Below are 26003 nucleotides of genomic sequence, written 5' to 3'. Positions count from 1 at the left end.
TAATTACCTATCAAGGAAGAATCCCTCCCTCCTCAAGACCATTTCAGATTTTTCAACAGTTCACCGGAGCACAGATGAATTAGCCATCTGCTAGCCAATGCAGGGAAGTCCTCTGACAGATCTTTAAAGGAAATGTTTGGGGACTTCCCTGGTGGTCTGGTGGCTAAGACTTCATGCTCGCATTGCAAGGGGTGTGGGTTTGATCCCCAGAAAATGATGAAGATCCCACTCGCCACAACTAAGGCCTGGCACAAATAAACAAAAAATAAATATTAAAAAATAAGTAACTAGAAGAAAGTTTCAAAAGAAAAGCAGCAAATACAGACCTGAGCCCATGAGAGATGGAACTCAGTAACTTCCCTGCATTGTTAGCATGGTCTCCCCTTTCTGAGTGTGCAGACGCGTCCTTAGGATAGAAAGAGTCCATGTGTGCCCACCTTCACGAGCAGCAGAGAGGAACTTGGTTTCATTCCCGTCAGGGTTGGTGGCTGGGGAGGAGAAGATTCTCCCAAGGGTGAAATGGGTGGTGGCAGCAACTGAGGAAGAGAAAAGGGGACATAGGAGTGAAGAGGTTCCAGAAGAAAAGCTATAGAATGGTGGGTGACCCCTGCGAGAGTCAGGGTGTGGTCTTACAATAGCTTTCATGCTGAAAAACTGGGGGAGGAGAGCTCAATTCAGAAAAATTGGGAGGACAGGGATTTCCCTGGCAGTTCCATGGTTAAGACTCTGCTTCCAATGCAGGGGGCACAGGTTCAATCCCAGGTTGGGGAACTAATATACCACATACCACCAGGTGTGACCAAACATTAAAAAAAAAAAGAAGGGGGTGGGGAGGATAGAGAAAAACAGAGCTTGGATCTGGTAAAAGAGCAAATTTAGAGTAAACGGGGATGATGAAAATTAGAGGAGATGGTAGGCTGGGAGGAATCTCAGAAGTCTTGGGTAACAGAAAATGAAAAGAACCTAGAACATGATCCAGTAAATGAGTCACCACAGGTAATGGAAAGGTAGATAAAGTCAAGATGGTCACAGAACAAAGGCCCAGGATGAAGGCCACTGATAGGGACAGGAGGTACGATGGAGAGGGGACCTGAGCCCAGGACCAAATTGCTCAGTGACTCTGAGGCCTGTGCACATGCGGAGGGGATGAACCGGAGGCCACGAGATGTGAAGATAAAGGTATTTGGAAAAACAGAGAATTCCTTTGTGATCTCATGGTTGAGACTCTACCCTTTCACTGTTGAGGGCCTCGGTTCCATCCTTGGTTGAAGAACTAAGATTCCAAAAGCCACATGGTGTCGCTAAAAAACAAACAAAAATCTCTGAAATGATCCCTGAAGAATGAGAGTGATGGGGAAGAGGGAAGAGTTAACTCGTCAGGGTGGAAGGGCTTCCAGACAGAGTGAAGGTCCTAAGCCAGGGCCCAGAAGCCAGCAGAAGCATGGCGTGTTCTGGAACTCAGAGCCAGGGATCAGGGGGACCAGTCAGACCACAACAGACTATACTAAGGGGTCTGCATTTATCCTCAAGGAGATGGTGACCTGCTCATTCCTCCTCTTTGTCCCCTCCACTCATAACATAGGGTGCCTTGGGCAACTCTTGGGATCTGTTATCCACCTGCCCTGTGATCTTCGGTTACCTCATCCATTCTCACTGCTGGAAACTCCCAGAACTTCATCTCCAGATTCAGTTTCTGTACAGCTGCAAACTGAAGGGGTAAGGAAACTGGCAAATGGATTTCACCCTTCAGGGTCTGGTTGTTAGGGTCATGGGTTCAGAAACCAAGTTTTCTGTGTTCTCTTATCAAACAGTAGAAAATCAACTTTCAACTAATTATACACAAGTTGACTCTCACATGGAAAATCAATTTATTCATTATAGAAGCAGATCAACCTTTACTTATTTGTGCCCATTTGTGAGCTTCAAAGGGTAATTGGTTTCTCTCTTGGTGGTGCTAATGGGAAAGAATCTGCCTGCCAAAGCAGGAGACGCAAGAGACAACAGTTTGATCCCTGAGTCAGGAAGAAGCCCTTGGATGAAAATGGCAACCCACTCCAGTATTCTTGCCTGGCAAGTCCCATGGAAAGAGGAGCCTTGCCAGCTACAGTCCGTGGGGTCACAAGAGTTGGACACGGCTGTGTAACAAACATTGGACATTGCATTCAGTGGTTCAATAGCAGGGCAAATAGTGCCCAGGCCAGAGGAGGGCTCACTGTGAGAACAAGTCCTTGCCTGAGAGAGTGTTGTCACTGTTTCTTCAGGCCATTCTGCTCTATTGAGAGCAATTTAGCACAAGTTATTTTGTTAGGAAGTAAAAGACCTTCCAGAACAAGAAGCACCAGCAATGCTAAGGTGGAGCTGATACACTGGGATGTGAGTTCACAGAATGATACAATCTCTGTTTAAGGTACTGGCACAGGCTTGTACCCTACAGACACAGGCACTGGAATAAATTCTATTACATATACCTTCCGGAAAAGAAAACAGGGTGAGTGTGTATATACATGTGTATGTATAATGACAAAGTGAAGTGAAAGTCGCTCAGTCGTGTCCGACTCTTTACAACCCCATGGACTCTACAGTCCATGGAATTCTCCAGGGCAGAATACTAGAGTGGGTAGCCTTCCCCTTCGCCAGGGGATCTTCCCAACCCAGGGATTGAGCCCAGGTTTCCTGCATTGCAGGTGGATTCCTTAACAGCTGAGCCACAGGGGAAGCCCATGTATAATGATAAGAGCATATTCTCAATTACTGAGGCTATTCTGTGTAAGGAAAGATCTTGCATTATGACTAGGTATTAACAAGCATGAATTATCTGCTTGCAATTGTACTTATCTGTAACTTTGAGCCTTGTTTCTCCTCCACAACCCATATACACCCAGTGACAATGTAGCAAGCGGTCATCATCTCTGGCTCAGCACCTGGGCATTAGGGTAGGAGGTAAGCAGGCTGGCACAGTGAGTAGCAGGCACACCCCTGGAAGGCTCCTGACACTGAACCCCCTAGCAACACCTTTGCAGGGGCCATGGAGGTGCACTGGAGGGGGATACAGTGGTGACCAGCGCCCTGCACACCCTGTCTTGGAAGGTGGCTCCACTCCGCAGTTAAAGGGGGCAGGGGATGGAGTGATGCTTCTGGATTAGCATCTAGGAGGGTGGGATGGGGGAGAGGTTGGGGTGGTGCCAGGGCTTCCACATGACCTTCGTTAATACTCCAAGGCAGTTCCAACATCCCCCTCATTTAGTTCAGCGCCACTGTGATCAGGATTGGAGGAACCTTCCCAGGAGTGTCATAGGACTGAGTCCAGGTATTTCCAGAATGTTACGTCCTAGTCCCAAACCTGTAGCCCCACCCTCTCAATAAACCCTCCCTATCTACCTCCACACTTCGGTCTCATAGACTGAGCTCTGCTCTTTCACAGGCTCACCCTTTCTGTCAGGACACGTGGGGCAGCTCCTGCAATGCTCCACGATTGATCTCTTTGCTCAGAGCAGGGCTTGTACCTCCCTGCTCATCCTGTGCTGAGCCCTGACCCAGTTAATGGTCTGCGGCCAGAGGGGAGGAGGGTTGCGATCTAGAGGAGGACGTCCTGTGAGGCAGCCCCCTCAGGTGAGGTCCTTTTTCTTAAACCTAGTAGTTGATGTATTTGTCTGCTCTGGGTCTCAGTTGCAGCATGCGGGATCTAGTTCCCTGACCAGGGATCGGACCCGGTTCTCCCACATTGGGAGCATGGAGTCTTGGCCACCGGCCTAGCAGGGAAGTCCCTTCAAGTGAAATCTTCATGTGTGGTTTCTGTCATGAGGAAGCCACTCTCAAGGCAGATAGGGCTTCAGCTGGGGTTCAAGAGGTTCAGGTTCAACCATCCCAAGGTCCACATCAGTCCTGCTCTCAGTCCTTCCCTATGAGCCTCATAGGACTCATGTCATAAGCTCTGGAGGCTTATGGTTAAATGCCAGGCCCAGTTTTCAGTAGTTTTCCTACAACTGCAGGAGATGAAGGTCTCTGTAAACAGTGCCAAGTAGGCCTTCTGGCTTCACTGGGCCCTGGATTGATAGTTGGCTGGAGACAGCCTGTCATTCTTTTTCTTCTATTTCTATTTCATTCTATTTCTGGGAACTTAGCAAACACAGCCAGCTTAAAAATTACAGTCCTTAAAATTAACCTTACTCACATTTCATTCCAGTTCTATCGCCTGGCCTATTATTCCCCCTTCCACCTGTACCTTATCTCAATTCACAACAGGTAATCTTAGTGATCCCAGTGTTAGGGCACCTCAGGAGCTACGCCCTCCCCTAACCAGAGTGACAAGTAGGGTACTTGTTGCTGAATGATGAAAGGTTGTCTAGTTCCAGAATCCTGTTCTAAGGGTTGACTTCCCAGAGCCACTTCCAGTTGGGTTTAGTTCAAAGCACAGCTAACGACAAAGGCCTATTATTATTTTGGCCACCCTATGAAGCATGTAGAATATTACTTCTTCAACCAGGGATGGAACCCACACCCTGTGTAGTGGAAGGGCTGAGTCTTCCCCACTGGACCAGCAGAGAAGCCAGAAGACAAAGGTCTATTTCACACAGGCACTGATTTGGAAAATGTTCCCAGAAGTATGGTAGCTTTATCAATAGCAACGTGCATAATCAAGGGCACACCTTGATCGTACATAATGTTCCTATTGCAGGAAAGGCTGAAACACTTATACAACGGTTCCTATCTCTCTTTGAATGATGATGTCTCCAGGTTATTAATACCCATTTCACCTCCACTTCTCAGATTTATTGAAGAAGCAGAATTGAGCCATTCAGAGCCTGCAGACGGAGAGCCTCTGTTTTCAGGGCATTGCTCATTGGTAATTGTATTTTCAGGGAACTCAGCTTGGACAGAAATTAGAGGCTGCCAAAGGGGATGGGACACGGGGCACCAGAGGCACCTGTTGTACCGTGTGATCAACCGCTCCCATGCCCCTGAGGACTTTAGAAGGGGCTCTAGCTAACGAGGTGCCCAAGAGCTTAAGCTTTTAGCTTCAGGCTTCAATCTGCCTTTGTGGAGGAACTCACGGTTGTCCTGGAGGGAACGGCTGAGGAAGCCAGCCCTCCACACAAGGGTGTATCCTCCTTCCCTGGTCCCCCGCTACTTGGAGTTCCAACGTCTCTCCGGCACATCCTGCCTGCTCCTCTGGCTCTCCAGTATTCCATGCATGAAGTGAAAGGCAACTGAGGAGCAGCAGTCTTGCTGTGGGCTTTACTGGGATCTTGCTGAGTTTGAAGGCTGGTTCACATGTCAGTAGTCTTGTTAAATAAACTAGAGTTGGGGGAAAAGCCTGGAGTTAGCAATTTGTAGACAGGAAGCAATGCCCTGGGTGGGGTGGAGGGCAGGGGGAAGGGCCTTAGTTACCTGTTAAGGAAGAATCCCTCCCTCCCTCAAGACCATGTCAGATTTTTCAACAGTTCACCGCAGCGCAGATGAATTAGCCATCTGCTAGCCAATGCAGGCAAGTCCTCTGACAGATCTTTAAAGGAAACGTCTGGGGACTTCCCTGGTGGTCTGGTGGCTAAGACTTCATGCTCCCATGCAGGGGGTGTGGGCTGATCCCTAGTCAAGTAGGAAGATCCCACATGCCACAACTAAGTTCAGTTCAGTCGCTGAGTGTACAACTCTTTGCGACCCCATGAGTCACAGCACACCAGGCCTCCGTGTCCAGCAGGAACTGCTGGAGTCTACACAAACCCATGTCCATTGAGTCAGTGATGCCATCCAACCATCTCATCCTCTGTCATCCCCTTCTCCTCCTGCCTTCAGTCTTTCCCAGCATCAGGGTCTCTTCAAATGAATCAGCTCTTCGCACCAAGCGGCCAAAGTATTGGAGTTTCAGCTTCAACATCAGCCCTTCCGATGAACACCCAGGACTTATCTCCTTCAGGATGGACTGGTTGGATCTCCTTGCAGTCCAAGGGGCTCTCCAGAGCCTTCTCCAATACCACAGTTCAAAAGCATCAATTCTTTGCCGCTCAGCTTTCTTTATAGACCAACTCTCACATCCATACATGACTACTGGAAAAACCATAGCCTTGACTAGATTGATCTTTGTTGACAAAATAATGTCTCCGCTTTTAATATGCTGTCGAGGTTGGTCATAAGTTTCCTTCTAAGGAGTAAGTGTCTTTTAATTTCATGGCTGCAATCACCATCTGCAGTGATTCTGGAGCCCAGAAAAATAAAGTCAGCCACTGTTTCCCCATCTATTTGCCATGAAGTGATGGGACCATGCCAGTACCAGCCAGCAATGTGAACAGATCCCAACCACAGCAGCACAGAAGCCTGAGAAAAAGAAGCTGAAAGTAAAGGATTTAGTCGAGAGGGCTGCATGCTCTTTAGGCAAGTCAGTGATTTTATTGAGTAAAGCACCTACCTTTATACTAGTACAAGCAGAAAAACATAGTTCATAAAAAATGCCATCTGGTGTTTGTCACATCAATACAATTCTTTGTCTTAAGTGATTGCAGAAGCTTACATCTTGTTTTTGGCATTCCAAGATAAACTACTAAGTGAAGGTCGCTACTATGTTTTTCTCAAGGAAGAACAAAGGAGACCCAGCAAATGTATTACTACTTTATAATGGGGTGGCGGGACAGGGAATGGCCTCTTTCAAGGCTTTCCCAGGGCCTTTTTGGGCCTTGAGCAGGCCGGCTCCCCGCAGGACCAGATGCCATGATCTTAGTTTTCTGAGTGGTGAGCTTTAAGCCAACTTTTTCACTCTCCTCTTTCACTTTCATCAAGAGGCTCTTTAGTTCTTATTCACTTTCTGACATAAGGATGGTGTCATCTGCATATCTGAGTTTATTGATATTTCTCCCGGCAATCTTGATTCCAGCTTGTGCTTCCTCCAGCCCAGCATTTCTCATTATGTACTCTGCATAAAGTTAAATAAGCAGGGTGACAATATACAGCCTTGACGTACTCCTTTTCCTATTTGGAACCAGTCTGTTGTTCCATGTCCAGTTCTAACTGCTGCTTTCTGACCTGCATACAGATTTCTCAAGAGGCAGGTCAGGTGGTCTTGTATTCCCATCTCCTTCAGAATTTTCCAGTTTATTGTGATCCACACAGTTAAAGGCTTTGGCATAGTCACCTGGTGCAAATAAACAAATAAATTATTAAAAAATAAGTAACTAGAAGAAAGTTTCAAAAGAAAAGCAGCAACTACAGACCAGTGTCCATGAGAGATGGAACTCAGTAACTTCCCTGCATTTGTTAGCCTAGTCTCCCCTTTCTCCCTGTGTAGACGAGTCCTTAGGATAGGAAGAGTGTGTGCCCACCTTCACGAGCAGCAAAGAGGAAGTTGGTTTCATTCCCGTCAGGGTTGGGGGCTGGGGAGGAGAAGATTCTCCCAAGGGTGAAGTGGGTGGTGGCAGCAACTGAAGAAGAGAAAAGGAGAGACAGGAGTGGAGAGCTTCCAGAAGAAAAGCTATAGAATGGTGGGCGACCCCTGCGAGAGTCAGGGTGTGGTCTTACAATAGATTTCATGCTGAAAAACTGGGGGAGGAGAGCTCAATTTACAAAAATTGGGAGGACAGGGATTTCCCTGGCAGTTCCATGGTTAAAATTCTGCTTTCCAATGGAGGGGGCACAGGTTCAATTCCAGGTTGGGGAACTAAGATACCACATGCCACCAGGTGCGACCAAACATTAAAAAAAAAGAAAGGGGGTGGGGAGGATAGAGAAAAACAGAGCTTGGATCTGGTAAGAGCAAATTTAGAGTAAACGGGGATGATGAAAATTAGAGGAGATGGTAGGCTGGGAGGAATCTCAGAAGTCTTGGGTAACAGAAAATGAAAAGAACCTAGAACATGATCCAGTAAATGAGTCACCACAGGTAATGGAAAGGTAGATAAAGTCAAGATGGTCACAGAACAAAGGCCCAGGATGAAGGCCACTGATATGGACAGGAGGTACAATGGAGAGGGGACCTGAGCCCAGGACCAAATTGCTCAGTGAATCTGAGGCCTGTGCACATGTGGAGGGAATGAACCGGAGGCCATGGGATGTGAAGATAAAAGTATTTGGAAAAACAGAGAATTCCTTTGTGATCTCATGGTTGAGACTCTGCCCTTTCACTGTTGAGGGCCTCAGTTCCATCCTTGGTTGAAGAACTAAGATTCCAAAAGCCACATGGTGTCGCTAAAAAACAAACAGATTTCTGAAATGATCCTTGAAGAATGAGAGTGATGGAGAAGAGGGAAGAGTTAACTCGTCAGGGTGGAAGGGCTTCCAGACAGAGCGAAGGTCCTAAGCCAGGGCCCAGAAGCCAGCAGAAGCATGGTGTGTTCTGGAACTCAGAGCCAGGGATCAGGGGGACCAGTCAGACCACAACAGACTATACTAAGGGGTCTGCATTTATCCTCAAGGAGATGGTGACCTGCTCATTCCTCCTCTTTGTCCCCTCCACTCATAACATAGGGTGTCTTAGGGCGAATCTTGGGATCTGTTATCCACCTGCCCTCTGTTCTTTGGTGACCTCATCCATTCTCACTGCTGGAAACTCCCAGAACTTCATCCCCAGATTCAGTTTATGCACGGCTGCAAAATGAAGAGGTAAGGAAACTGGCCAATGGATTTCACCCTTCAGGGTCTGGTTGTCAGGGTCATGGGTTCAGAAACCTAGTTTTCTGTGTTCTCTTATTAAATAGTAGAAAATCAACTTTCAACTAATTATATACAGGTTGATTCTCACATGGAAAATCAATTTATTAATTTATAGAAGCAGATCAACCTTTACTTATTTGTGCCCATTTGTGAGCTTCAAAGGGTAATTGGTTTCTCTCTTGGTGGTGCTAATGGGAAAGAATCTGCCTGCCAAAGCAGGAGACGCAAGAGACAACAGCTTGATCCCTGAGTCAGGAAGAAGCCCTTGGATGAAAATGGCAACCCACTTCAGTATTCTTGCCTGGCAAGTCCCATGAAGATAGGAGCCTGGCAGGCTATAGCCTGTGGGGTCGAAAGAGGGGGACACGACTGAGCAACCGAGCGCGTATCACACACACATACAGAAGCAGATCAACTTTACTTATTGGTGCCCAGGTGCTAGTTTTAAGAAGATCATTGGCTTCTTTTTTTTTTTAATGTGGACTATTTTTCTTTTAAATTTTGAAGGCTTTATTGAATTTGTTACATTATTGCTTCTGTTTTATGTTTTGGTTTTTGGCCTACAGGTAGGGGAATACTAGCTCCCTGATCAGGGATCAAACCCACACCCCCTGCATTGGAAGGGAAGTCTTAACCACTGGACCTTCAGGCAAGTTCCCACTGTTTTCTTTCTGATTATAAAATTAATGCATGTTCATGACAGAAATTTTCAAAAACTCAGAACATATGAAGAAGAAAATGGAAATCACCTGTAACACCGATAATAACAGTTCACATCTATCTACAGCTGTGTGGATTTAATTTTAGCACTACTAGGATCATACAGTATAAATTTTTGCATCTTTTTCTTATTTTTATATTGTAAGCATTTGGGGAAAAAATTTTTTAGACCTTGCCAATTCTTGCAATTTATTTATTTGTACTGTCCTGAGATCTACTTTGTTTACAGTGTCAAGGTCCAAGCCAGAAGGCTGCTTTGGTGAACATGAAATCAGAGCAAAAATTAATAATTTAAAAATCAAGTAATTGTAGGAACAAATGCATCCAGGCCAGGATCCTGGTGCCACAGACTCCATCTCCTTGTATCTTTATGTGTCCGTCCGCAATGCCAAGGAGCGCAGGGCCCCTGGGTAGGGGTTCGGGGACCAGGGGACCGCTGGTGGAGGCCCAGGGTCAAGGCTAAGAGCCGGGTGATCACACCTGCGGGCCGGAGGGCACTAGGCATACAGGCTTCGCCTGAGCTTACCGGTGTCCCGCAGGCATAAGCGAGTGGGGGTGTCCCCAGCGGGTCTCCTTGAAGAATCGGTGTGTGGGGGGCGGAACCCGGCAGTCTCTCAGGTCGGGGGCCTGGACGAGCCGCCTTGGGCGCGAGCAGCTGGGGACGCCAGGGTGGAAGAGGGCGGCGCCCCCGCGGGTGCGGAAGCCTGCGACCTACGACCTCCGCTCTTCCGGGTCCGGGCTAGCGCTCCGGCTCCCCGCGGGCCCTCCGCCGCCGCCGCCGCCCTCGGGCAGGAAGGAGGGCCGGTCGCGGCCTGAGGGGCGCGGGCCTCGCAGGGAGGGGGTGCCCCGACTGGCCAAGATGGCGCGGGGGCGGGACACGTGACTCTAGGCCCCGCCCCGGCCCCGTTATCAGCGCGCGGCCGGGGACGCCCCGCAGCTGCTGCTCCCGGCCGCACTGCAACCATGCTTCGGGGACCGGCGGGCGCCTGGGCCGTGCTCGGCCCTCTGCTCTGGGGCTGCGGGCTGGCGCTGCTGCAGGGCGGGATGCTCTATCCCCGGGAGAGCCGGTCGCGGGAGCGCAAGGAACTGGACGGCCTCTGGAGCTTCCGCGCCGACTTCTCCGACAACCGGCGCCAGGGCTTCGAGCAGCAGTGGTACCGGGCGCCGCTGCGGGAGGTGCGCGCTCTGGGGACGGGACCTGGGCCGGGGCCGGGGAGCTTCTGGAAGCCCGGTGTGGGGGGCGTGGGGAGCCATCCCTTGTGCCCTTGGAACTGATGGACGGCCCTGGGGGGCCGTGGGGTCGACCCACCCGGAGAATGACCTGCAGGAGGAAATGGGCGGGCCGGACTTCGGTAGGGGAGGCGGAGCTGGAGCAGTGTCCCTGCCGCGAGCTAGGGCCGGTGGCCGCCCCGTGGCTGGAGGGGAGTCTTTGGACATTTTGGGGCCGCACCTTTGTCCTGGCAGGAAGGACTCTGGGTTCCAAGGTTTAGGTAGAGAACGGGGCTTGGCATCCAGCCGAGCACCCCTTTTAGGTCTCCCCTTTTGATTTGGGTCGGGTGGGCTGAGAACTGGGGCGGGGATCGGCCGTGAGCATCCAACGGTCACCTCCCTTACATCCTCTTTTTTCAGTCTTTGCCGCTCAGCCCTCATCAGAGGAGGAAAGGGGTGGGGGAGCCGGGCACGTGCCCCACTCACAGTTTCCTTCCAGAGCGGCCCCTGCTCCCCGGCCAGCCTTCCTTCCTGTGGCAGTCAGTTGATCATCTTCCTCTTAGTCAGGGTCTGATTTCTGGATATCCTTCTTGCCCCAGGCTGGCTGTGGCCCTGGGCACACCCCTTTCCATGAAAACGCGGGTGCCCGCTGCCCTAAGAACTTCTGCTCCCACCAGACCTCGGACACAAAACATCCTCGCTGTTGGTGTCATCAGAAAGTTATCCATTCATTCAGTCAGTATTTACTGGGTCCTCACTGTGTGGCCGGGCTTGGGCCAGCCGCTGGGCATACAACTGTGAGGGAGAGGGAATCCCGCCTCCTCCGAGCTCCTGTGTCTCATCTGTGTCTTCAGGAAGCTTTTCCCCAATCTGCTTCCAGACTCACTGAGCTATCTGTCTGCTACTGCCTTGCCTTCTTCCTGAGGTGTTCAAGGGTCAAGAAGTTCAAAGGGTTCTCTGTGGGGCTCAGGTTCTGCCAGGATGTCCAGAGGTTGTTTCTCATGGGCCCTGGCCCCCAAAGGCCTCCCCGGACCCCAGGATAGCTCCCTGCCCCTCTGCACCCTCTCTGCATAGAGCTGCTCACTGACAGCAGAGACCTTGTCCGGTGCTCTGTTCCCAGCGCCTAGAGCACCATGTCGTGTTCCCGGTGCACCCTTGACTGAGTGAGTGACTGGGTCTGCTTCATGGAGTTGTAAAAATTAAATGAGTTCATTAAAGACATTGGTGAGTTGATGGTAGGGTGGTCTGGAATCTGGGAGGGTCTGGGAGAAGTCTTTTTTTTTTTCTTTTTTAATATTTTAACATGCATCCAGCCTTAGTTGTGGTCCTTGGGCTTAATTGCCCTGTAGCATGTGGAATCTTCCCAGACCAGGGATCAAACCTGTGTCCCCTGCATTGCAAAGCAGATTCCTTATTGCTGGGCCACCAGGAAAGACCCTGGGGAGAAGTCATTTTGTCCAGCTTTGTCCTGCAGGCGGAATTGCTGGGGGACCTGGCCCCTTAGTTTCCTGGGTGGTCTGGACCTGATTCCCGCCCTGGTCTCCTCAGTCAGGCCCTACTCTGGACATGCCGGTGCCCTCAAGTTTCAACGACGTGGGCCAGGACGGGCAGCTGCGGAGTTTTGTCGGCTGGGTGTGGTATGAACGGGAGATCACCCTGCCCCAGCGGTGGACCGAGGACCTGGGCATGAGAGTGGTGCTGAGGATTGGCAGCGCCCACTACTATGCCATCGTGGTCAGTGCAGTGGGCGGCAGGCAGGGCGGGTGGCCGGGCGTGGGGCGGGGCAGGAGGCAGGCTGTCCTGGGGTGCCTGCCTCTGGGGTTGCAGGGTGGGGGGCGGGGGCACATTTAAGGCCCCACACTGGAGTTTGTGCCCTGGGTGGAGGAGGGTGGTCTTGTCTATTCCCCTGGAGCCCCATTCTTCCACTCCCGAGGTCAGTGGCAGCTGGCAGAACCTTCAGCCTGCCCGCTCTGCCTGCTTCCCCATCCTGCACTTGTGTGTGAGGGCATGCTGGAAACGGCTGGTTCCCCCCCCCCCCCCCCCCCGGCTTGTCTCCTTGTATCTGCAGTGGGTGAATGGGGTCCACGTGGCAGAGCATGAGGGGGGCCATCTCCCCTTCGAGGCTGACATCAGCAAGCTGGTCCAGAGCGGGCCCCTGTCCTCCTGCCGTATCACCATCGCCATCAACAACACGCTGTCCCCCCACACCCTGCCACCCGGGACCATCCTCTACAAGACGGACCCCTCCATGTGAGCAGCACCTTGCCCACCACCCGCCCCCACTCCCCACCCTGCCCAGACGTGTGCCCACCAGGGGACAGGGCGGCTTTAGCAGAGGTGAGGCCCTGGCTCTGGGAGGCCAGGGAGACATGTGAGTTGAGATCGAAGGATTTGGGACAAGGCCACTGTCCCCTTGCTCTGTCCTAGGTACCCCAAGGGTTACTTTGTCCAGAACATAAAGTTTGACTTCTTCAACTACGCGGGACTGCATCGGACTGTGCTCCTCTACACCACGCCTACCACCTACATCGATGACATTACCGTCACCACCGACATGGATCAAGACATCGGTGAGGCTCCTGCCAGGATCTGCCCTCAGCCAGGCCCAGAGTGGCTTGGTTCCCTGTTTGGAAAGATCCCCTTGGAGACAGGCTCTTCCACCCACCTCCTCAGGGTGCTCTCACCTGTAGGACCCCAGGTCACATGCCCCCCTCTTCTCTCTCATCTAATCTCCTGTCTCCTGTAGGGCTGGTGAATTACCAGATCGTCGTCCAGGGCAGTGACCACTTCCAACTGGACGTGGGTCTTCTGGATGAGGAAGGCAAAGTCGTGGCCAAGGGGGCAGGGGCCCAGGGCCAGCTGCAGGTGCCCAATGCCCACCTCTGGTGGCCGTACCTGATGCATGAGCACCCTGCCTACCTGTACTCATTGGAGGTAATGGTGGTGAGGATTGGGCTGGGGGAGGCCATTTGCCCCATCCAACAGCCCTAGCTTCAGCAGGCCTGGTCCCCTCAGCTTCCTGGGCTGTTGGACTGAAGAGTCCCCAGCCTGATTTTTTCAGCCCTTGGTGGGCAGGCCGAGTTGGAAGAGGAGGCCCCGGGGCAGTGTGGGCAAAAGTTTCTTCTTGCTCACGGCAGATGTAATTTCTGCCTCTCTCCACCTGCAGCCCCAGAGGTGGGCCGCCGTGGTTTGCCAGGGGCTGTCCTGCGAAGCCCAGGCTGCGTGGGGCTCAGGCCGGTCAGGCTGCCTCACACCCAGTGCTCGGCTTTCGCAGGTGAAGTTGACGGCGCAGACGGCTGTGGGGCCCGTGTCTGACTTCTACACCCTCCCCGTGGGGATCCGCACCGTGGCCATCACCGAGAGACAGTTCCTCATCAATGGGAAGCCGTTCTATTTCCAAGGGGTCAACAAGCATGAGGATGCAGATGTGAGTAGGGGCTCCTGGGTCCCTGTTGCTCACCATCCCCTTCCCCGCAGCCCGTGGAGTGGCTGAGGGCAGCTCAGAGCAAACCGCCCCAAACCACTGCCTGTGCTTGGCCTGGAGAGCGGGCTGATGGGGTAACTCTGGGGGGCCCAGCTCTCGGAGGAAACATGTCTGGGATGGGGTCGAGGGCAGGGGCTCACCCATCTCTGCTGTCCCCCAGATCCGAGGGAAGGGCTTTGACTGGCCGCTGCTGGTGAAGGACTTCAACCTGCTTCGCTGGCTGGGCGCCAACGCCTTCCGCACCAGCCACTACCCCTACGCGGAGGAGGTGCTGCAACTCTGTGACCGCTATGGGATCGTGGTCATCGACGAGAGCCCCGGCGTGGGCATCAAGTCGGCGTGAGTGCCCGCTGCCTGCACTGCCTGGCCCTCCCAGCTCAGCAGCCTGTGTGCGTGCTGTCGCTCAGCTGTCTGTGACTCTGAGACCCCATGGACTGTAGCCCACCAGGCTCCTCTGTCTGTTGGATTCTTCAGGCCAGAATACTAGAGTGGATTGCCATTTCCTTCTCCAGGGGATCTTCCCGACCCAGGGATCGAACTTGCCTTTCCTACGTTGGGAGGCGGGTTCTTTACCACTGAGTCATCAAGGAAGCCCAGAGTTTCTACTAGAAGGAAAGAAAATCAGACTGACCTGCTCCCTTTCCTCCCTCGGCCCACAGTGAGAGCTTCAGCAACGTATCTCTGCAGCACCACCTGGAGGTGATGGAGGAAATGATCCGCAGGGACAAGAATCACCCGGCCGTTGTAATGTGGTCCCTGGCCAATGAGCCCGCTTCCTTCCTGAAACCGGCTGGTTACTACTTCAAGTGAGTGCTCCTGCCTTGCCTGGGCCGGGTCCTAGGTGAGACCGCAACCTGCTGGCCCAGCTCAACCTTGCCTGGCAGCCACGGGAGAGTGGCGGTGGGCTCTGGGATGGGTGTGGGCTGCTCCCAGCCCAGGTGCATCCACCTCTAGTCAATTCAGGGGACAAGGTACCCACCCACCCAGATTATGATTTCAGCCAAGTGTCTCCTTAACACACCTGCGATGAAATCCAGAGATAACCTAACCTACTTATACATAAAACTTCAAATTAAAGAAAAAATGTAGTGACGTGGCCTGACTGACGTAAGGAAGAGACATTTGTCAAAGAATACATAAATGTGTGAGCCTGACTCTCCAGAAGGGCCAGTGAAGGAGTCAGGCGCTTGCACCTTCTGGGAAACTCCCTGAAAACACAGCTACAGAAGCTGATAACAGGGCTGGGAAGCACAGCCGGCGACTCTGGTGCTGCGAGCAGCATTTCCTTCCGTTCTGCTCTTTTCTAAGGGACTGAGCCGTGGCCGATAGAGTTCCAGTGAAAACCAAGCCCTGCTGTTACTGTTTAGTCGCTAAGTCGTGTCTGACTCTGCGACCTCATGGACTGTAGCCCACCAGGCTCCTCTGTCCACGGGATTTCCCAGGCCAGAATACTAGAGTGGATTGCCATTTCCTTCTCCAGGGGATCTTCCTGACCCAGGAATCAAGCCCACGTCTTCCGCTTGGCAGGCGGGTTCTTTACCACCTGGGTCTTCCCTTGATTTTTATGGTGTCTCCATTCCTGGGAAATTTAGTACATGTTACAGCTGCACAAAACCACTTTGCAAAGCTTTTGAGTTCAGCTGTAAAGGGAATTTAAGCTTTATAAAGGTGACTGACCTAGGCATATAATTATAAACAGATTTTCAGTGACGTCCATATTCTAACCATCCTAAAGTTACGTTGTTGGACGGGACCAGGTCACCTGAAGTTCATTGTCTGTTCACTGCATACCAATAACTTCCCCCAACCCCCAGGCATTGCTGTGGGCGGAAACCTCACATAGGGGCCATCTCCCCACAGTGGGTCAGCCTCCTGGCGATTCCTTCTCTTTCTTACCATCCTGCAGTTGTGGCGTAGCCTGGAGTGGGGAATTATTTCACATACTGCGGAGGCAGCAAAGGCTATGGAAGTACTCCCTAGGAGACACTGCCTGCATCCCCCTGTTCTGGATGGAGGGCTTGGGTAGTGGACCTTCCTAGGCAAAGACGAGCTCTGGACACGCAGCTGGAGGTCGGGTTGGGCAAAAAGTTCGTTTGGGTTTTTTCATAACATTGTGCAAAAACTCAAATGAACTTTTGGCCAAGCCAATACATGCCTATTTAAGTCTCTAATGAGTGCCCAGTTCACAGCTTGCCTCCCAGGACTCGCCCCCTAGTGATGTGTTAAATTAATACTCATCCTAACCTGCACCACATCCTGGTTTTGTCAGAGATGCGGAAACTTGCTTTTGGCAGCACCCAGCTCAAAGATCTCAGCTGTGCCTCTCATCTCTTGAGGGTGGCCCCCTTTGCGGGAGGGGTGAGGGGCTAAGATCTGGGGAGAGAGGAAGAGAGAATGATGTCAGGGAACATGTTTTGAGGAACACGTTTGCTTACCTGAAATACCCTAGAAGGCAGGGAGGAGAGCGTGTCTTGGGGGTTTTTTGTCTGGGAAGATGGGAAGGAGGGGATTCAGGAGGGGTGCCTGAGAGCCCTCCCCAGACTGACAGCACCGTGTCTTCTGCCCTCCGTGGACAGGACGCTGATTGCCCACACTAAAGCCTTGGACCCCTCCCGGCCTGTGACCTTTGTGACCAACACCAACTATGAAGCAGACTTGGGGGTGAGCCTGGGGGTCTCCACACGTCTTCCCTCTGCCTGTCCTCTTGTCCTGCCCTGATGCTTGCTGACATGAGCTGCTGGGAGGGACCACGAGCAGCCAGTCTGACCATTTCCATAGATGGTCTTTGGGTTAAAGAAAACTGCCAGGTGGTCCTTTGCCAGGCAGTGTAGGTTCTTGAAGCTAAGGAGGTCAGGCGTAGGGAGGTCGAGTTCCTTCTCAGTTCGTTCTCAATTCATCGGTTTCTCCGGACCTTGATTTAATTTTATGCCCCCAGTTTAATATGCTCAGAAAAGGGCAGAGGTTTACGGGAGCCTAAAGTCATCATTGACTTGTGTTTCTCCAACTTGCCTGATCGTTGGAGCCACAAAGGGAAGCTTTTTGAAAGTACAGAGCTCTGGATTTTGTGATTCTGATTTGTAAAGTCCAGGGTAGGAATCTGAGTTTTTAAAAAACTCCTCAGTGATTCCAGGCATCAGTCAGCTTTGGGAACCACTGCTGAGATCCAGCACTGGGGGGACTGAAAATTGAAGGGAGAGGCTCACCCAGCCGGTTGGACCCCATGGCTCCTCTCATGGTCCCTGGGCACAGCAGCTCATCAGAAACTGTGTTGAGTTGTTACACAAAAGCTGTAAAACACGGGAGCAAGAAGATGCTTCACTAGGGAACTGAGGCCAGTACCAAAAAGTGCTCCAGAAAGAGAAATCCTCTCAAGAAAGAGAGGATAAGAAAACACTGCGTACAAGTGTAAGTTGTGAGCACTGTCATTTTCACATGGACCAGATGGTTTGCAGCCCTAGAGCTCCGGTGCTGTCCCTCCAAGGGAACACGAGTGTGGTGGAACACCAGTGGGGCACAGGCAGACCTGGGCGTCTCAGTCTCAGTGGCATCCCTTCCTGCTCTAGTGGGCAAGGGAGCCTGTACTGGTCGCCCCAGAAGGTTGCCAGGCTCACCCGCTGGGATGTGTGAGCTGTGGTCACGTGCCCACCCAGAGGTACCGCTTCCCACCTGCATCTTTCTGCCCCAAGTTCAGAAGGGCACTGCAGTCCCTTGGGAGAGAGGGCCCACATGGGTTCCACTGCAGACTCTGCAGGCGAGCGTGCATTCAGGTGAGCTTGGCGGTCCACCGAGCACCACGTTGATCAGATTCGTGGCAGTGCTGCCCCCCAAGCCGGGCCGCCCTCCTAGGAGGGAACTGTCCAGTCTCTTCAGGGCCCATGACAGTAGCTCAGAAAGGGGACTCGGGAGGCTCTGTGAGGAGAAAAACTGCCTTCGGCCCTCAAGGGGCCGAGGGGATGACTAGTGACAGGAGCACAACCTAGAGATGAACAAGTCCGGTCTGGATGGGCTCCCCTGGGGCCGGCGTGCCTGGCGCCAGCTCTGCCTCTCATCACCCTCCCTGGAGCCTGGCTGCAGCCAGGTCGGGGTGCCAGCCCAGAACAAGAGACCTTCCCCGTTCACTCGCTCCATTCAGGTCCCTTCTGACTGTTACTTCCTACACGTGCGCATTGAGCGCACTTGTCGCACTCTCTTCTTATCTCCTCTGCCGGAGGCACCCCGAGGGTGAGTCTCCCCCTCTGCTGGCTGGCGGACTCGCGCCCATGCTCCTGCAGGCGCCGTACGTGGACGTCATCTGTGTGAACAGCTACTATTCCTGGTACCACGACTATGGGCACATGGAGGTGATTCAGCTGCAGCTGGCAACCCAGTTCGAGAACTGGCATAAGATCTACCAGAAGCCGATGATTCAGAGCGAGTACGGAGCAGACACCATTGCAGGGTTTCACGAGGTAAGTTGCATCGAAGATGGGAGTTATTTTTTTCTCTCTCTCAGACAGTGATGTCAGTCATCACTGCCCCAGGCTAGAGATCTGCCTCCTTCCCCGTCCCTCCCTTGTCCTGGCCACCTCCCACCTTACCAGGCTTGCCCGAAGCTGCCCCTCCACATAGCCGCCCTGGACTCAGCCTCTGATCCATGTGCATGGTCCTCCGGTAGCCTCCCACAGGCTGCCCAGGTGGTCCGTGGGACAAATCCAAACCTTGTCCTGTCCCTGCCTACCCCTGACGAAGCCCTAATTTGTGGTCGGGGCTGTGCATGCCCTCTGCCCTCTGCCCTCTCCCAGGAGATCCTGGTCTATTCTGTTTGGTGGCTCCTATGCTGGCCTGGCCTCTTCCTTCTGCCCAGGAAGCCCTTCTTAGCTCCGTAATTGCCAGCTAATGGAACTTGACTCAGCGTTCCTGCTTCAGCTCAGGTGTCCACGCTTTGGTGAGGAGGACCCCACCTACCTGGGCAGAGGAACACCGTGAGCGGTCATGCTCTCTTTTGTTCTCTCCTTGACCAGACTGGGGGCTTCAGGAGGGAGATCAAATTGTGTTTCCGTTTGCTTCGTAAGCACGCCACAGTTGCATCTGCACTGCATCCTGTATAATAGCATTTTAATCCTTCTTGTCGGGAAGGAGGACCCAAGCCAACAGGGGTTGGTTCCCTTGGAAGATGACTGCGGTGCTGCACCCTTGAGCGTCAAAGACTCAGCACCTGCCACAAATTCCCATGAGATGAAAACTCAGACCTTATGCTCTAAGAACATCTCAAAGATTGTCATATCTTAGCACATGACAAACGTGAGCTCTTCACTGGAGACTGAGTCCACAGATGTGGCCTCTGCTTTTCTCCCTCCTCACCTGGCAGGTCTCAGCTTCAATGAAGCTTTCTGTGCCCCCTGCTAACCTCCTCCTACCGAGCCCCTCACACACACTACACGCTCCCAATTCACCCTTGTTACACTTAGAGCTGGGTCTTGCCAGACTGTAAAGCCCATGAGGGCAGGGACCCTATCTTTCTAGTTTGTTACTTTGTCCCTAATGCCTGGCATATAAGCAGATGCGAAATAATGACTTGTTGAATGTCAATGGGCTAAACGGCAGCTCCTTACCTAGATGAGATACAGGGGAATTGGAGGCAAGTTAAATCTGAGTCACACCAGTGCTCAAATTATGCATTGGCAGCTACTTCAGCCTTGGGTTTTAAATTTATTATCGAGACGTACTTTTATTCATAGTATAGTTCAGTTGTAAGACTGCAGTGGGGAATAGAGGTGGAAAAAATTAAAGCAAATATTAAATTCTGTTTAATGGGAATTCCCTGGTGGTCCAGTGGTTAGGACTTGTGCTTTCACTGCCAAAGGTCCAGGTTCAATTCCTGGTTGGGGAACTAAGATTCCACCAGCCGCTTGGTGCAGCCAAAAAAAAAAAAAAAATTCTGTTTATAAACAAAGCAGTTACTAATTAAGGTTGTTGTTAAGCTTTTTTTTTTTTTAAACCCTGGGCTACATCACACACTGGCTTGTCCCTACACCAGTATCAGCAAGTCCTGCAGGCACCATAGCCCACCACAAGGACAGATATTTTGGTCATCATCACATGGATCTTTATTTTTATCTAATGTTTACAGTTTTGCTGGTTCTGACTCCTAACTTCTCTCTTTGCCGTGAATTCCAGGATCCACCACTGATGTTCAGTGAAGAGTACCAGAAAGGCCTGCTCGAGCAGTATCATGCGGTTCTGGACCAAAAACGCAAAGAATATGTGGTTGGCGAGCTCATCTGGAATTTTGCTGATTTCATGACTAATGAGTGTAAGTGGCATGTGGGTGCACGGGATGTACCCCTTCTCATTGTTTCTGGTGGGCGTGTTAGTTCAGGACATTTGGTTCTAAGAACCCTGGAAACAAGCAGGGGAAGGCTGATGTCATCAAAGCAGGCCACACAGAGGATTTCCCAGGAAAAAGTCAGTTGTGTTGAGCAATCAGCTGATTACTTGCATGCTGCAAGTAATGGAGATCATTTTCTGAAGTAAATGGGAGAGGCGACCGTCTCAAGGCAGAGGTGGCCAGCTTTCCTCTGTGTTTCACGATAGTATGAGGAAAAAGTGGATCTTGCACTGGATTTATTGGGATACACTTGGGATTCTAGGGTAAGGTAGAAAGCCTGAGAAACCTAAGACATTTCAGTTTGTTTTATATGATGTGCTTAGGAAAGGCAGGTTCACCAAATACAGCTAAGTATCAAAGGGTTTTGAATGTAGGAGTATGTTTAAAAGCCTTCAGAGTGAACATGATCTGTACTTTCTCAAGTGAGGACGATGACAAGCTTCCAAATGAATGTTTCCTGTATCTTTTTACCCCTCTAGGTTACTAGATTCTTGATATATTGTAAATTGAGGAAGGAGAGCAAGCTGGGGGAGGTAGGGAAGAACTGATAATAGTGGGAATTACCTTTTACTACTTCTGGTGAAAGACAGGTTTTTGAAAGGTTAAAGTTCAATTAAAAATCAGAATTTGGGCGGCAGCGGGAGGGCGGGGTGCTTCCTGGTGGCCCAGTGGTTAAGACTGCACTCCCAATGCAGGGAACATGGGTTTGAACCCTGGTCAGAGAACTAAGATACTTCATGCCACACAGCATGGCCAAAAAAACCAAAATAAGAAAAAAAAGAAAGAAAATCAGAATGGCAAGAGTGAAAGAGGAAAAAGAAAGAGAACACGAGCCTCCACTCTCCTTGGCAAATGAGATTAATGGCTCCTGGAAATAAACTTGGATGGGAACCTAGTTTTGTGAGTAGGGGCACTGGCTTTATGTATTAAGGAATTAGCTGTGTGACCTTGGACAAGGTACGTACCTTTTCACAAGCCTGTGAAGTGGGGATAACACCCACCACCTCGAAGGCTGACATAGGGATTCCACTTGAAGTGCTTGGCACGGTGCCTGGTATTTGCTTTTCATGGAAGAAATGATTGTTGTCTGGAACTTTTCAGTGGCAGAGGCCTTTCCATTTCACGGAAGGCGTGGTTTCTCTTGGGGGTGGAGAGACCTCCCTCTCTGGCGGACCTGCCTCCAGGGGTGGGGACCCAGGTGGAAGTTTGCCTGGGAGGACTTTAACGTCTACTAGTAGATCCTGCTTGGGCACCCGTGAGTGGTCAAGACTCTGGCTCCTACGAGGAGAGCAGTCCTTTCAGAGAGGGCTCCAGCCTTTCCAAGGGTAACTTTGTCTCAGCCCCGCTCCAGTTACCAGGCAGCTGGGCACCCTAAATGTCTTAAACATTATCTTGCAAGGAAAAGATAAACAGTTTTAGATTCTTCCCCTAATGGGTGAAAGCTGAAGTGTTTCGGGGAGCACTGGTATTTAAGTCTTTAACCCATTAAGCGGCCACTTCTGAGTCCACAGCAGGCCAAGCAGCTCTAAAGCATGAAGACATTGCTGAGTTCCCAGCTTGGCTCCAGGATGGTTCTGATTTTCCCCATCAGCAGTCATCTGAGACAACTTTTGCCTTGTTTTTAGCACCATTTCGGATGATAGGGAACAGAAAAGGGATCTTCACTCGGCAGAGACAACCGAAGAGTGCAGCATTCCTGTTGCGAGAGAGATACTGGAGACTTGCCAATGAAACCAGGTACCACCAGTCAGCTGTGAAGTCACAGTGTGTGGGAAACAGCCTGTTTACTGTTTAAAGCGAGAACTACCTCTCTGCAGACACTGGCTCAGTCAGCTTCTCCTCCCCAGGGAGGGGGTGCTACTTCCATCGCACACCGAGCAAGTGTTTCCTGCCCTGTGCATAGCAGACCTGGAAGCTTCTCACCTGGATTTTGTGGTCATTTGCTAGAAGGGAATATTAGAAAATAAAGACTGGTAGGGCCTTCCCTGGCAGTCCAGTGGTTAAGACTCAGCACTTCCATTGCAGGGGGCCTGAGTTTGATCCCTGGTTGAGAAACTGAGATCCCACATGTTGCACAGCATGGCCAATAATAATAAAGAAAATAAAGGCTTTTGTCATATCAGAATAAAGAGTTAGCTTAAAAGTGACCATCTGTAAACTGAATGATCTATAGTGCTGAAAAGCATCTGCATTTGTTTTTGGTGTCTCAGGCTGTTTTTGTAGCCTTCAGTTTAGTCACTCAGTCGTGTCCAACTCTTTGTGACCCATGGACCACAGCATGCCAGGCCTCCCTGTCCATTACCAACTCCTGGAGTTTACTCAAACTCATGTCCATTGAGTCAGTGATGCCATCCAACCATCTCATCCTCTGTCGCCCCCTTCTCCTCCTGTCTTCAAACTTTCCCAGCATCAGGGTCTTTTCAAATGAGCCAGTTCTTTGCATCAGGTAGCCAAAATATTGGAGTTTCAGCTTCAACATCAGTCCTTCCAATGAACACTCAGAACTGATTTCCTTTAGGATGGACTGGTTGGATCTCCTTGCAGTCTCAGGGACTCTCAAGAGTCTTCTCCAACACCACAGTACAAAAGCATCAATTCTTCGGTGCTCAGCTTTCTTTATAGTCCAACTCTCACATCCATACATAGCCTTGACTAGACACCTTTGTTGACAAAGTAATGTCTCTGCTTTTTAATATGCTGTCGAGGTTGGTCATAACACTCCTTCCAAGGAGTAAGTGTCTTTTAATTTCATGGCTGCAGTCACCATCTGCAGTGATTTTGGAACCCCCCAAAATAAAGTCAGCCACTGTTTCCCCGTCTATTTGCCATGAAGTGATCGGACCGGATGCCATGATCTTAGTTTTCTGAATGTTGAGCTTTCCATATTTTTTTTTCCCATGAATGTTGAGCTTTAAGCCAACTTTTTCACTCTCCTCTTTCACTTTCATCAACAGGCTCTTTAGTTCTTCACATTCTGCCATAAGGGTGGTGTCATCTGCATATGAGGTTATTGATATTTCTCCCAGCAATCTTGATTCCAGCTTGTGCTTCATCCAGCCCAGTGTTTCTCATGATGTACTCTGCATATAAGTTAAATAAGCAGGGTGACAATATACAGCCTTGACGTATTCCTTTCCTGATTTGGAACCAGTCTGTTGTTCCATGTCCAGTTCTAACTGTTGCTTCCTGACCTGCATACAGATTTCTCAACAGACAGGTCAGGTGGTCTTGTATTCCCATCTCTTTCAGAATTTTCCACAGTTTATTGTGATCCACACAGTCAAAGGCTTGGTATAGTCAGTAAAGCAGAAATAGATGTTTTTATGGAATTTTCTTGCTTTTTCGATGATCCAGCAGATGTTGGCCATTTGATCTCTGGTTCCTCTGCCTTTTCTAAAACCAGCTTGAACATCTGGAAGTTCACGGTTCACGTATTGCTGAAGCCTGGCTTGGAGACATTTGAGCATTACTAGCGTGTGAGATGAGTGCAATTGTGCAGTAGTTTGAGCATTCTTTGGCATTGCCTTTTTTTGGGATTGGAATGAAAACTGACCTTTCCCAGTCCTGTGGCCACTGCTGAGTTTTCCAAATTTGCTGACATATTGAGTGCAGCACTTTTACAGCATCATCTTTTAGGATTTGAAATAGGTCAACTGGAATTCCATCACCTCCACTAGTTTTGTTCATAGTGATGCTTCCTAAGGCCCACTTGACTTCACATTCCAGGATGTCTGGCTCTAGGTGAGTGATCACACATTGTGATTATATGGGTCATGAAGATCTTTTTTGTACAGTTCTGTGTATTTTTGCTACCTCTTCTTAATATTTTCTGCTTCTGTTAGGTCCATACCATTTCTGTCCTTTATTGTGCCCATCTTTGCATGAAATGTTCCCTTGGTATATCTGATTTTTTTGAAGAGATCTCTAGTCTTTCGCATTCTATCATTTTCCTCTTTCTTTGCAGTGATCATGAGGAAGGCTTTCTTGTCTGTCTTTGCTATTCTTCAGAACTCTGCATTCAAATGGGTATATCTCTGCTTTTTGCTTCTCTTCTTTTCACAGATATTTGTAAGGCCTCCTCAGACAGCCATTTTGCTTTTTTGCATTTCTTTATTTGGGGGATGGTCTTGATCCCTGTCTCCTGTACAGTGTCACGAACCCCCATAGTTCATCAGGCACTCTATCAGATCTAGTCCCTTAAATCTATTTCTCACTTCCACTGTATAATCATAAGGGATTTGATTTAGGTCATACCTGAATGGTCTAGTGGTTTTCCCCACTTTCTTCAATTTGTCTGAATTGAGCAGTAAGGAGTTCCTGATCTGACCCACAGTCAGCTCCCGGTGTTGTTTTTGCTGACTGTATAGAGCTTCTACATCTTTGTAGCCTTAACAGAGTCTTGGGAAACCTCTGCTTCAGCACTCATGCCCCATTCAGAGTGGCGGCTTACAAACTGTGTTGCCACCAAACCAGCCCTGCTGCCTGCGCTTGTGGGCAGCCTTGACTTGAGTGGGTGACAGTAGAAAACAACTGCTAGGAACCCCCCAGAAGGGCTGAAGTTTCAGCAAATTCACAGAAAGTAGCATCATGCTGGAAGAAGAAGGCACAGGGTCCGTGAACTGGAGCTAAGCTGACGGAGATGCAGAAGGGAGGTAAGAATGGAGCAGTGTTGGAACTGGAAGGGAGCTCAGAGGTTACCAGTGCTTCTGGGACATTCTTCTAACCGCAGCCATCATTCTGTCTGGACTGAAAGGGACAGACAGGTGTAGAAGCCCACTGGACCGTCACAGCCGACTCCACTAAAGGTGGAGATGCAGCCTCTGAATGCACGGGCTGCAGACAGGCAGACTTCTGCACCTGGCGCCGCCCCCTGCTCTGACCCCGAGGACGGTCTTTCCTTAGGAATCTGTCCTCCTGCCCCTCTTCCGCAGGCTCCATTAAGGAAGGTACGTTATTTGTAAAATGTCAGTGTTCATCAACCCTGATTTAAAGCTGAAAGCTTCAATCAAATTGAAGACCATAAATCAATGTAGTTCTTAATACAGAGTTTGATCCACTTGTAGGGGATTTCTTGTCTCAACACATGCCCTTTTCTCCAAGAAGAAATGAGGGTGTCGTTCACCCAAATAATAAGTTAGGAATTTTAGGGGCTGTATATTTATTTTGTTACCACTAAAACTAAGTTCTTTGAAGTAATCAAGTTTTATGTTCCAGTTTAATGTCAAGGAATAATATATAAAATTCTTTACCTGACAAACATTAAAAAAAAGAAAAATGACAGACACACTTAAATGTTTTACAAATTAGGGGTAAGATTCTTTTCTCAAGTCCTAAGGTCCTAACAAAGGACACAATTGTTCTATTCAATAAAATATGGCTAACTGCATTTCCAATGAAATTATCTTTCTTGCAGATATTAACTTTTTAGGAGATTTTAAGAGTGGCGTATTCAAGGTGAGCTATAGTAAAGCAGTGAAAAAAACATCTGATTAATACAGTCTATGTGCTCACAGAACTGTAAGCAGTAACATCGTCATTAATTCTTGACAACCACATACATCATAAACCCACAGGAATTCCAAGAAC

General features: G+C 50.2%; 1 protein-coding gene, 1 long non-coding RNA gene and 1 other non-coding gene across 7 annotated transcripts in view; 2 read left to right on the top strand and 1 right to left on the bottom strand.

The window, feature by feature from the left end:
• Window positions 1-10208, bottom strand: part of LOC110127034 (uncharacterized) — a 38711-nt gene extending 28503 nt beyond the window's left edge. The window contains exons 1-4 of one of the 5 annotated variants that reach the window (XR_011485526.1): window positions 9884-10208; window positions 5052-7123; window positions 438-536; window positions 8-245 (exon numbers count right to left, since the gene is read on the bottom strand). This is a non-coding gene — a long non-coding RNA (uncharacterized lncRNA). The remainder of the gene's footprint in view (window positions 1-7; window positions 246-437; window positions 537-5051; window positions 7124-9883) is intronic. The other 4 variants (XR_011485530.1, XR_011485527.1, XR_011485528.1 and 1 more) reach the window with 4 other exon arrangements.
• Window positions 10209-10221: 13 nt separating this feature from the next.
• On the top strand, window positions 10222-22564 carry GUSB (glucuronidase beta). The gene is made up of 12 exons (XM_020873871.2): window positions 10222-10533; window positions 12115-12300; window positions 12635-12816; window positions 12994-13136; window positions 13313-13500; window positions 13841-13993; window positions 14211-14389; window positions 14710-14856; window positions 16627-16711; window positions 18322-18498; window positions 20207-20342; window positions 22043-22564. The coding sequence occupies exons 1-12, from the start codon at window positions 10321-10323 to the stop codon at window positions 22210-22212; spliced, it is 1959 nt and encodes a 652-aa protein (XP_020729530.1). The 5' UTR covers window positions 10222-10320; the 3' UTR covers window positions 22213-22564.
• On the top strand, window positions 19848-19919 carry TRNAE-UUC (transfer RNA glutamic acid (anticodon UUC)). Its single transcript has one exon. It is a non-coding gene; the product is annotated as a tRNA-Glu (tRNA).
• Window positions 22565-26003: the final 3439 nt, after the last annotated feature.

The sequence above is a fragment of the Odocoileus virginianus genome, chromosome 33 (assembly GCF_023699985.2).
Source record: "Odocoileus virginianus isolate 20LAN1187 ecotype Illinois chromosome 33, Ovbor_1.2, whole genome shotgun sequence".
In the NCBI taxonomy this organism is placed as follows: domain Eukaryota; kingdom Metazoa; phylum Chordata; class Mammalia; order Artiodactyla; family Cervidae; genus Odocoileus; species Odocoileus virginianus.
Note: the sequence above shows the minus strand (reverse complement) of the source record. Positions and strands in the feature narration are given on the sequence as shown.

Coding starts and splice junctions, on each gene's coding strand:
- GUSB (XM_020873871.2), top strand. CDS start 10,321: ATGCTTCGGGGACCGGCGGGCGCCTGGGCCGTGCTCGGCCCTCTGCTC. Junction 13,137..13,312: donor CGACATGGATCAAGACATCG/GTGAGGCTCCTG, acceptor TGTCTCCTGTAG/GGCTGGTGAATTACCAGATC. Junction 14,390..14,709: donor GGCGTGGGCATCAAGTCGGC/GTGAGTGCCCGC, acceptor CTCGGCCCACAG/TGAGAGCTTCAGCAACGTAT.